This window comes from Stenella coeruleoalba (genome assembly GCF_951394435.1).
Source record: "Stenella coeruleoalba genome assembly, chromosome: 11".
In the NCBI taxonomy this organism is placed as follows: domain Eukaryota; kingdom Metazoa; phylum Chordata; class Mammalia; order Artiodactyla; family Delphinidae; genus Stenella; species Stenella coeruleoalba.
The window spans coordinates 26,288,825-26,301,694 of record NC_137157.1 but is presented as its reverse complement, the minus strand read 5'-3'; the positions used below and the strand labels follow the sequence as shown (position 1 = coordinate 26,301,694).

At 35.2% G+C, this 12,870-nt stretch overlaps 1 protein-coding gene across 3 annotated transcripts in view; it reads right to left on the bottom strand.

The window, feature by feature from the left end:
* The window catches only part of CEP83 (centrosomal protein 83), a 113,458-nt gene that overhangs the window by 22,049 nt on the left and 78,539 nt on the right, over positions 1–12,870 (bottom strand). For all 3 annotated transcript variants that reach the window (XM_079937179.1, XM_079937178.1, XM_079937177.1), the window contains 4 exons: positions 9,009–9,123; positions 7,592–7,736; positions 7,329–7,478; positions 1,541–1,616 (listed from right to left, as the gene is read on the bottom strand). In XM_079937179.1, the coding sequence (XP_079793305.1) occupies positions 1,541–1,616; positions 7,329–7,478; positions 7,592–7,736; positions 9,009–9,123 (486 nt within the window). The remainder of the gene's footprint in view (positions 1–1,540; positions 1,617–7,328; positions 7,479–7,591; positions 7,737–9,008; positions 9,124–12,870) is intronic.

Genomic DNA, 12,870 nt, shown 5'->3' with positions numbered 1-12,870 from the left:
TTCTTCCCCAAATAAGCAGGCCAGAAGAGGTACTAGAAATGGGGAGAAGTGTCATTAGAAGGAGAGCAGGGAGGTGAACAAAGAGAATCCAAATATTAGTCTCCTAGCCTCCGAGGAAAGAACAGATTTTAAAAGGTAAGCTGGGAAAGCTACTAAGAAAATCCATTCTCCCACTCCTACAACATTGTGATTAGCAACCCTTCCAAAGGTTCTGCTCTCTGAATAGTCAGGAATCATAAATGCAGGTAGGATCATTCTCACATTGTTTTTGAGTAGTTTTTAAGCATTTTATAGAGTGTTGGGCAGAAGAAAGATGCTCTGAGAAACCTAATGAATGGTAGGGATTCCTTGGCCTCTAGAACCATTTATCAAACTGGGAAATGTCAGGCTTCTTCATCCCAGTTTACCTTTATCTGGGAGTACTTTTTCTCATTAAAAGTAGCTAATTATCTAGTTACAGATTAACAGGCTAGGAGATTCACATTGCTCTTAAGTCTTATCCAAATAATTCATTTGGGACATATTTACACCTAATTCTTGCAAAAGCCATTTTACCAATTAATAAACAAGTATTCATTTTTCTTTCACTTTCTTCTACCTCTCTAAGCCATTCTCTTGAGAGAAGTTTGGAGGCAGAGAGTCAAGTGACTTCAGATCAAAAGAATCCATTACAAGACTCAAGAGCCAAAAGAAACCAGATTCTTTACGCAATAAATGGGAAATAATTCCATTACTTCCTGATGGTAGCAAAGCCACATACAGAACTGTATAGGTCCAAAGAGCAACTGTCAGAAGAATAAAGTAAAAAGGTATGTCTCAGATTTCTATTTTGGAATGAATTTCTCCATGAAGAACTATTCAGTCCTTTTAACTGCAGCGGTAAATATAAAACCTGTATTACAGCTGGTTGAACAAGCAACTTTCAAAGAGCTTAATACTTCTCCATATCTACAGGATGACAGAAAGCCCAATGTCAATGAAACTAGATAACTTCTCTCAGAGTATCACACATTATGCCCTCCTACTTGGAACTTAGAAACCATAACTATACATGCAAAGCAATGCCAGCTAGCATGCAAGCATAAATCCTAAAAATGGAATTTTCACTCCTCATAATTTGTTTTGCCCATATAAATCTTTCCCGAACCCAAACAACTTTAATTAAAATATGAATTTCCTTCCATAAATACAACTCTTAGATTTCATAGGGATATAATAAAAAATAGCTCATGGAATAAGAAATGCAAAGTTACAAGTCAATCACACAAGTAATTCAAAATACTGCCCTTTAAACTATAATTTTAAAAAAATTCATCATGAGCCACAGCATATAAATATCTTAAGAAAAACAAAAGAAGCTTACTAAACAAGAGCTTAAAGAGGTCTAAACACTTTATCTTTACATATCAACTTCATCAATTCATTATCAATTGGAGTGATATTTTCAGAATATTTATATATACAATTCCAATAAAGATTCAAAAACAGATTTAAAGAAGCACTTAAAAAAATAAAAGCAAAATGTTTGCTAAAATAATACCTGTTTCAGGTCAGAATTTTCATTTTTTTCTTTCTCTGCATTTTCAATATTCACAATTTGTTGTTGAAGTTTTAACCTAAAAATCACAACCCAACAAAAGACATTATTAAAAATCCATAGTTCATATATTTCACTGAATTAGACAATCATATTATTGAGTGCCCATATTGACACAAGGCACTGTGCTATATAAAGTGATAGATTCAAAGACAAAGATTTTGACTTCAGGCAACTAAGCTGTGTCCACATATAATTAAAATGTAACAAATTTCTGCTTTTGCTATGGAAAAATCTACAAACTATGGGCATAGAGAAGATGAGAAATCAAGTCTATCTCGAAGGATGAGAGACTACTACATGGAGATAAAACTCTGGTGGGTAGGATCTTGATAAACACAGGGAACAGCCTGAAAAAATGGCTTTGGTGGAGGAGTGCCTAGTGGGTCAGTAAGGCAGGAGAAAGGAGTCCAGTTTAGGAGAAGCTATCTTATAGCCATACAGTATTTCACAATTTACAAAATGCTGTCAGATATACTGCTACTTCACCTTCACTCTACTGGGTTATAGAGCTCCTAAATGTATCCTAAATGCCTACCATGATGTCTATAGTATAACAGGCATTTAATTAAGGTTGGCCAGTTGTAATAATTTCTCATAACAGTTGTATGGAAGTAAGCAGAGTCACCTTTATAATTCCAGATAATACAGAAGAAGAGGTTGAGGCTTAGCAAAGTTAGGCCCAAATCACACAGCTACCAAGTAGCCAAATCAAGATAAGACCCAGGTCTTCTCACACCCAAGTAAGTATCTCTGTCTCCCACTTCATTATGCCGTAATTATACTGATTTTAAATTCAGAATTTAAAAGAAAACTATCTAGTACAGACACCATACTGTATTCTATAAAATATGAGTTTTCATCCCTGAGATGAATGCACACTTACACAATTTGTGTCCTTTTCAAAAGGAATGATACATTCTCAGCCAAAACCTTAAAACACAGTGTATCCCTGGTGACCAAGGGACTAACTAACCTCATGAGAGAGACTATACACTTAATTAGCTCTGACAGGATAAGCCCTCAAACTTCCCTTTTAAAAATCCTTCATTTACCTCAAATATAATTTGCTTGGCACGTACTAGATATAGTTTAGCATTATTAGCATGCCTTTTCAACCCAATTAGAAATGCTTCTTGGGAAGACAATATTCTCAAAGGCCTAGGGCTGTGCTTTAAACACTAATACCCTGAGAAAACCATAATTCAAAAAGAGACATGCACCACAATGTTCACTGCAGTACTATTTATAATAGCCAGGACATGGAACCAACCTAAATGACCACTGACAGATGAACGGATAAAGAAGATGTGGCACATATACAAAATGGAATATTACTCAGCCATAAAAAGAAACAAAATTGAGTTATTTGTAGTGAGGTGGATGGACCTAGAGTCTGTCACACAGAGTGAAGTCAGAAAGAGGAAAACAAATACAGTATGCTAACGCATATATATGGAATCTAAAAAAAAAAAAAGGTACTGATGAACTTAGTTGCAGGGCAGGAATAAAGAGGTAGACATAGAGAACAGACTTGATGACATGGGGTGGGAGGGTGAAGCTGGGGCGAAGTGAGAGTAACATCGACATATATACACTACCAAATGCAAAATAGTTGGCTGGTGGGAAACAGCAGCATAGCACAGGGAGGTCGGCTCGGTGCTTTGCGATGACCTAGAGGGGTGGGATAGACACGGTGGGAGGGAGGCTCAAGAGGGAGGGGATATGGGGGCATGTGTATGCATATGGCTGATTGGCTTTGTTGTGCTACAGAAACTAACATGGTATTGTGAAGCAATTATACTCCAATAAAGATCTATTAAAAAAAAATTCAGTAAGTATCTGTTGTTGGACTGAATGAACCAACCCAAATCCTGGATTACACATTTTAAATGCACAAGGTGGTTGGACAATATGATATGGAAGAAACAATAAAATACACTGCTCCTGAGATATTTACATACAAACACCAGAAACAATGGACCTAAAGGAAGAGGACCAGTCTTGCTCTTCCTGTGCTCCTTTGACAGTACCAATCATACTCTTATTCTGTAATTCTAGCTATACTATTACTCCCTCAAACTTTCTGGGCATTTCTCCCTTAAATGTTTAAGGTTGTTATTAACTTGGAGCTTTTAGGTTACCAAGTTAATAAAGGTTTCTTTCTACAAAACCATGGAGATGAAAATAGGGGAGAAAACACCATGGGTCCTACCTCCAGTCCAGAGTTAGAAAACTTAGGCCCCAAGTATATCTCAGCTCTGGTCGAGATTTTGGATACACATGATAAATCAACAAGAAACAAGACCGAGTTATGAAAGCGTTAGTGGCCTGAATACTTTCTAAATAATTATGTAGATATGAAGAGAAACAAAAATGCCCTACCTATAAAAACTGAAGCCAAAGAAACCATTGGTGAAGAGTATCTGACTATCATTAAACATGAAAGGAGTAAGAACACCATTTTGGCAGACTATAAGAGATGATCTACAAAATTTTCTTCAGTTCACTTTGCTGAAGCAGTGCTGGGTTAGAATTCATAACTGATAGGAGATTTTTTATTTTTTTTAAGAAGAAAATTAGTCCATGATTTAAGATCATTACATTTAGGATTCTAAGGGATAATTACATAAGTAACCTTAGGGGCTTCTCTGGTGGCGCAGTGGTTGAGAGTCCGCCTGCCGATGCAGGGGACACGGGTTCATGCCCCGGTCCGGGAATATCCCACATGCCGCGGAGCGGCTGGGCCTGTGAGCCATGGCCGCTGAGCCTGTGCGTACAGAGCCTGTGCTCCGCAATGAGTTAACATACTGCTCAAGAAACTATCATTCAAATCTTTTTTTTGTGTGTGATACGCAGGCCTCTCACTGTTGTGGCCTCTCCCGTTGTGGGAGAGGTATTGTAATTACCTGTATTACCTGTAATTACCTGTATTAAAAGGTATTGTAATATTTTTGTCCATAAGGGACACATTTAAAATAAAACAATAAATAAAGCTGAAAATAAAGTGAAAAGATGTACCACAAATATGAACAAAAGGAAAGAAACAGTAGAAATGTTAATATTAAACCATATAAAATTCAAGATAAAACATTAAAGGAAAAATAACAAGTAGCCATGAATATATATGCACCTAAAAAAATCTACAGCAACAGTTGTCAGAAATCTATGAAAAAACAGATCAACAATTGTAAAATAAAACAGGAGTAATAACAATATCAAACAAGGTGGAATTCAAGCAAAAAAAATTAAATGACAAAAAGAAAAGTGCTTTTAAATGCTAAAAGCCACAATTCATAATTAAAGTATAACTGTTATGATTATCTATATACCAAATAATATATCAATCACCTACGAAGCAAAAAAATTACAAGAAATTTAAGGAGTCATAGATAGAAACACACTAACACAATAATAGGAGACTAATATATCACTCTTTGTACAAGACACATGAAGTGGACAAAAAAAAGTATACAGAAGACCTGAACATCATAGTTAGTAAGGTAGATCTTATGGATGTATATTTCAAACTTTATACTCATAATTGAGTACTTTCTTTACTAGTCCTTATGTAACACTCATAAAAATCAATCATGTATTACAGGTCTGAGACTGAGATAAGGCAAGTGAGGTGCCCAGAGTGAAAAATTTAAGGAGACTCACCCCAGGTTTCCTGCAAGTCCAATGTCAACACATAAGAGTGAGTACCTCTTTAAATTTTGCACCCTGGGTGCCTCACTGGCTTTACCGTAGTCCTGGCCTTGATATATTAGGTCACAAGGAAAACATTAGAGTGTTCCATAAAGCAGAAATAACAGAATCAATACTCTGACCACAATGAAATAAAACTAAAATTTAACAACAAAATAAACAAGAAAGCCCTATCACCTGGAAATTCAAAATCCTTCAATCACTTACCCGTGATTGTATTTGGAGACAAGGCCTTTAAAGAGGTAACGAAGGTTAAATGAGGTTATATGGGTGGGTCCTAATCCTACGACTGGTGTCCTTATAAGAGGGAGAAGTACCAGGGATACATGCACACAGAGGAAAGCCCCTGTGAGGACACAGTAAGAAGGCAACCAATCTGCAAGCCAAGGAGACAGGCCTTAGGAGAAACTAAATCTGCTAACACATTGAGCTCTGAGGCTTCTAGCCTCCAGAACTGTAAGAAAATTAATTTCTGTTGTTTAAACTACCCTGTCTATGGTATTTTGTTGTGGCAGCCCTAGAAAACTATTAGTTTCACCTTCTATTAAACAACTATACCTTCTATTGCTTCTTGGGTGAAAAGGAAGATGCAAATTGAAATTAGGGAATTTCTAAAAAATAATGATAATTAAAACACTGCATATCAAAATCTATATGATACATTTAAAAAGCAGTGATAAGAAAATTCTCAGCATGATACTTTTACCAATAAAGATGAAAGAATGAACATTAGTTGAATTAAATTCCCAACTCAAAAAATTTTACTCCAATAAAGATCTATTGAAAAAAATACTATCAAAAAAATAAAACCTACTTAAACCCTCAAAAAAACACACCAAAACCAAAAAATGAACAAGTAAACTAAAAGGAAATACAATATACAACATGACGTTAGAAAACTAAGAACCCACAAAGCAGCTAGTAGAAAATACGTGACTTCCGTAAGGTCATAGGATACAAGGTCAATACATAAAAATCAACTATATTTCTTAAACATTTTTTATTTCTTTAATGTTGTATCTATTTTATTTATTTTATTTTTGGCTGCACTGGGTCTTTGTTGCTGTGCGCGGGCTTTCTCTAGTTGCAGCGAGCGGGGGCCACTCCTCGTTGCAGTGTATGGGCTTCTCATTGTAGTGGCCTCTCCCGTTGCGAAGCATGGGCTCTAGGAGTGCAGGCTTCAGTAGCTGTGGCACACAGGCTCAGCAGTCGTGGCTCACGGGCTCTAGAGTGCAGGCTCAGTAGTTGCGGCACACAGGCTTAGTTGCTCTGTGGCATGTGGGATCTTCCCAGACCAGGGCTCGAACCGGTGTCCCCTGAGTTGGCAGGCGGATTCTTAACCATTGTGCCACCAGGGAAGCCCCTCAACTATATTTCTATATGTCAGCAATAAACAATTAGAAAGTAAAATTTTAAAACATAACTCCACTGATAATTGCATAAAAATGCTTAGAATTATAATGTAACACAATATGAGCATGATATATACAATGAACACTACAGAACTCTGATGACAGAAATTAAAGATGACCTGAATACATGGAGAGATAGGCCATATTCATGGATTGGACAGACTCAAAACTGTTGAGATGACAACTCTTCTCAAACTGAGCTACAAATTCAGTGCAATCCCAATCAAAATCTTAAGCCTTTTTGAAAATGGTTATAAGCTGATTATTTACAAGGAAAGGCAAAGGACCTAGAAGAGCCAAAACAATCTTGCCAAAAAAGAACAAGGTAGAAGACTTGCACTACCTGAATCAAACTTACCATGAAGCTACAGTAGTCAAGAGAGTGTGATATTGGTGTCAAGACAGACATACAGATAAATGGAATAGAACAGAGTCCAGAAACAGACACACTCACATATGGCCAACTGAAACCAACAAAGGTATCAAAATAATTCAGATATGGAGATCTGGGTGAAAATTATATGGGAATACTCTGTACTAGTTTTACAATGTTTTGTTGGCTATGAGATTATTTCAAAATGAAGTTTAAAAAAATATGCATATATAACCTAATACTCTGAAGTTCCCTCCTGGCCGACTCTTCTGCCATCTGTGAAGCTCGCAATCTCTCTTCACACTGATCCTTTTCAGATTGCCTCCTGACATCATGTTCCACTTTCATTTTCTCTAAATCCGCTAATCTGCTCTCAAGTTCTAGCCTAAAACAACAGATGATAATTATATTACAAGAACTACAATAAGGATGATATGACAGCAAAATGTTTTCATTTGCAAGGAGATTTAACACAAAATAAGGTAATTAGGTACTTACTTTTCATTTTGTAATACCACAAGTTTTTGGTAACCTTCTTCTTTGGCAGCTTGTACTTTACGTATTAATTCACGGTCCTTTTCTACTAAAAGCACTTTGTGGTGTTCAACAGCTGATGTGAGAATTTCATTGTCTGACTGTAATCCTAGTATTTTTTTTTAAAGGAGAAAACTGTACTGTATTCAATGTTATTAAGAAGAAAAATTGCAATTAACAGCAAATATTCGTAAGCTGATAAGACAAAAGAATATAGAAAGTAAGTCTCTCCAGATACACATCTCAAAGATCTTTACTTTGTTGGTAAACTTTTCTTAACGAAAAAGACTACTACTCAGACTTAATTTGTCATTTTATTAAGCACTCACACAGAAACACTTTAACAAAAGGTTATATACATTTACTCATTTGGATCGTGAGAGCTGGGGACATCAACCTGGGTAATACTGAAAGAGGTTTAAATACTTAACTTTTAAAAGGGTTCTGTAACCTAAATCCCACAGACAGCATCATCATAAAGCTAGCTGGAAAGCAGAATGAATAAAATCACAGAAGCTTTTGAAACTTATCAGAACTGTTAGATATCTAATACAAATTGGACACTTTCAAGTTTGTCCAATGAATTCACAAATTTTCCTCGTAATGAAATGACAAGTATTTTGCATATGGAATAACTAAGACAAATTCATATCTAACTCAAAGTTTAAAAAGAATGCAAAACTGGATCTCAAACTCTTTAAGTTCCAAAGAAAATATGCTCCCTAACTCTGTGAAAATCCATGAGTCAACATCAAGTAGAAATTAATAATGAAAATAGTCACTCATCATAAGCTCTGTCTGAAGCTGAAACTAGAGGCCAGTTCAACTAGAGACCAACTTCATGACAGCTGCAGGTCCAGGCAGCTTATTTAAGTACTTAATAAAAGTCAGAAATAATATAATTTCTGAGAAATCTTGATGAGAAGGACATTCTAAGACTAAATTGGAGTTTAAAAATAAGCTTAGGCTGAACTAGGCCCAATAACTGGCCTAGGGTCTACATAAAAAAAATTTTAAACTTAAAAATTGGACCTGGAACCCACTTATATATTCTTTAGATTTTAAATGGTCTGATATTAATAATCACATGATCTAAACAGATTTTAAGTTATATACCCAGGAAGTATGGAATCCTATCTATAAAGTTTCACTTAATTTATGTATTAATCAAATAACAATGATATAACCATAAGATTGTTTTTTTAAAAGTTACATCACAGAATGAACATTTAACATACAAATAAAAACAATAGATATGTGTGCTCTAAAATTTAAATTCAATTAAGCTTAAAATTGGAAATAAACTTCAGTTTGATCTATTTTAGTAATTTGAGTTTATATGTGAAAGTAACAGTAAAAAGCATGGGAAATCATATATTACCATCCAGTTCAGTTTGAATTTTATTCCTTTCTCTTTCTAGCTCACTCTTAGCTCTTGCTGCCTCCAGTTTGATGTCTGTTATTTCTAGTTTGTTTGAATGTTTAAGTTCTTTTACCTGTTGATAATTAGAAATTGCAATTACTATTGGTCATTTTCTTGCCACTAAATGCTAACCCAAAAACATTAGTAGAAATGAGAAAACACTTTGGTAGCAGAGTATAGAGTATAAGCACCTTCCAGTAGGGAAGATGCTTCAGTTCCTGGAACAGTACTCAGCACCAAGAAAACAGTCTCTTCCTAACAGAATTGAGTCATTTCTTTCAATAGCAGGTGGGGTCATCGGGCTTAATCTTGCCTTTAAAGGCTTAACTGCAAGTACCTATAATCTAATAGTCAATGACTGAAACATCCTCAGGGAAAAAAAAATTGAAACCTTCCTCTAAAAAAAACTGCTGGTGACAAAATGGCATTTTAGGTATAAGGAACAGCATATAAAATGTTATAAAGGTAGAACGCCACCTGGTCTGCTTGGAAAACAATGAACAATGTGTCATAGATAGAGCAGAGGAAGATGTGAAAACTGTGGAGTGGCAGGGAATAAACTTTATATGCCATACAAAAGGGTTGTATATCCTCTTAGCTGCTGAAGGTGGCACAATCAACTTTGTTTCAGAAAGTTAACTCTAATTGCAAGTGTGCTGGATTAAGAAACTGAAAGTAAAGAAACCAATTAAGAGGCAAAGGACTAACAAAGGGGACAAGAAAGAATAATCTATTGAAGTTGGTGACTAAATAGTGTGTGTGTGTGTGTATGCTGGTAGTGGGATAAACAAGTACAAAATGTATGAATCTAATTTAAACCTTTATTGCCAAAACCTGATTCTTTTAAAGCCCCAAGGTGAATGTAACTAACTGTCAATATTTTCCATATAATTAACCACATACCAATCTCAGCTTTTCCCTGAGACATTCCTTTTGAAAGCTGAATAATTATAGTTCATAAGTGGTATTCCTTAGGCTTCCCTCGAGGTGCAGTGGTTAAGAATCTGCCTGCCAATGCAGGGGACACGGGTTTGAGCCCTGGTCCGGGAAGATCCCTCATGCTGCGGAGCAACTAAGCCTGTGCGCCACAACTACTGAGCCTGCACTCTAGAGCCCGCAAGCCACAACTACTGAGCCCACGTGCCACAACTACTGAAGCCCACGTGACCTACAGCCCATGCTCCACAACAAGAGAAGCCACTGAAATGAGAAGCCCGCACACCGCAACGTAGAGTAGCCCCTGCTCACCGCAACTAGAGAAAGCCCGCATGCAGCAACGAAGACACAATGCAGCCAAAAATAAACAAAAAAATTTTTTAAAGTAGTATTCCTTTGTTCATTCAATAAATATTTATTGAGCACCTATTATGTGCCCTAGCACTGTCTTAGGAGCTGGGGATACAGCAGCGAACAAGAAAGCTTTGTCTCTCTAATCATCTGTACTACTCTCTTAACAGTTTCCATATCCCTGCCCTTTGGTGAGGGGCTTCTAAAATTAGGTACAGTACTATATAATGAGGATTTAACCAGTACGGATATAAAGGTTAGATAAACCTGCATTCTGACATATTATACTAATGTATAAAACCATGAAATCAGAGGAGAAAATCACAAATATATACAAGCCAAATCTGTAAAATATAAGATGGTGGTAACAAGAGGGTAAAGGATAATTTACTTGAGTGCAATAAAAGGCTATAAAAACTAGAGATGGGAGTTAGAAATAAATCAGGAAGAGGTCCTAGAGCCAAAGAGGGTGAAGATGAGAAACAAGTGTCTTACTGGAGGAGACTCCACCTATGAAAGGTCTTGGAAACATAACAAGGTTTCCTGCAAATTCCTCACTTAAAGGAAACAAGAAAGTCAAGTACTGTGCTGCCTTTGTACTGCTAATAACCACACTAAGACACAAATTAACCTGTAGATTTTCAAATGACACAACACAAAATGAATACCTTGTGCTGACATCAGATTTGCATTTTTAAATCTTTCTGAAGTTCTTTTCTATGAAAGCAAGTCTCATTGAACAATGTTTACAAAGCAGCTTTGAAATACTTTCAGAGCAGCTAAAAAATTGTATTTATTTTAAAATTTAAACTTTCTATAGATTGGGTTTTTATAATTTCATGGACAGAATTTATAAATGCTTTAAAATTTGGAAGAAATACAACTACAATGAAAATCTACTTTCTATGACAAATGTAATCATAACCTGCTATTATACACTAACTGTAGAAGGTTTGAATGACACAGCAGTTCATTAGCAAACCACATTGTAGCTGCTTTATATATGAGGTGGAAAATCAGAGCCATCTTATTTTGTAGAATCTTTCAACGAGAAGAACTACAAAATATATAAAAAACATATTTCTTAATTCATTCACTGAGATTTACTGAAATGAGAAAACATTTTTCAATTAAACTATAATCAGTGAAACTGAAAGAACACTGATCGGAAGTCAAACGACAAGTCTATCTTCAGAACTACTTCTATTATTAAAGTAGTGGTATATGCTCAAGCAACATGCATTCAAATTAACTTATTTATGGACCCGGATGAGTTTTTCTTTAGTGCCACATTTCTAAAATACTGAATGCACTCACACTAATAGTAATTAACTTCCAAAATGATATTAAAATTATTTTATTTATTAAAAATGGAAAAACGTATATGAATATTTATTAGATATGATGAATAAAAACACTTTCTATGAGTAATATGAACCAAATCCCAAATAGTTATAATAAAGTTTCTTTCTGCCTCTAGATTCCTAGTTCTTAACTTTTGTAATCAAGCATCAAAAATCCTAGGAAAACTAGGGATCTTTTCTTAAATAAAATGCACAATGTTAAAATGCTGAAAATAATTTGAAGAGATTTACACTTCCGTGTGCCAAGCTACCCTGTTCTGCTTTTATTTTTCCACAATATGTTTTCCATGTAGATTCTGGTCTTTACATTGTGAATTTGCTTTATGCTTTTGATACAACAGAAGTACTCAGAATATTAGCTAGTACTAATAAAACTTTAAGAAATGTAACAAAGTAGCAACAGTAAGCATTTTATAAGGGTTCAGAATCTATTACACACACACACACACACACACACACACACACAGAGAAAACAATATACATAAGCCAGAAGTTCAAATAAAGTTGAAAAAATGTATTACTCAAGAAGCTCTTGATGTAAATTCCAAAGAGACAGTACTCAAACTCTGATCTTTTTCAAAGGTCTGAGATGGTATGACCTCATAAACTTAGCTAATAAGGTAATTCTGTGGGATGACTTCCTTAAAACTGTACATTTTATTGGAGTTCTAAAGCTCAAACACCTCATAACAGGAAGAATTTATCTCATTGAATATTAGATATCTTTAAGGTCATCATTTTTAGGCCATCTTTGGTAATACTTTTTAATCCAAGACACCGATAGTCACAATGACATAACTCTGTTCAAAAACCTAACAAACATTTACAAATTTGAATAACTTAGACAAATACACCCCAGGTGTTCCTCTGCATTGCAAACAACCATTTGTGAGAATTGCAAAATGTGGATGAAAATTTCAAGTTGCAAAGATAACTGTGACAATGTTTGAAACATTATTTTAAAATTTAACCTTCCAATGAAATCTTTTTATATGCAAGATCTCAAATGAAAACTTGGTTTGTCTGAAGTTGGTGGGTGGTTTTTAATAAACCATTTATATGCATAACAATGCAAGTATGCCTTTAAAAAGACAGGCAACTCTTAGCAATGTGTGTTAATAAACATACAATCTGGAAGTGTAAAAGAGTATGTATTTGCCATAGAAAAA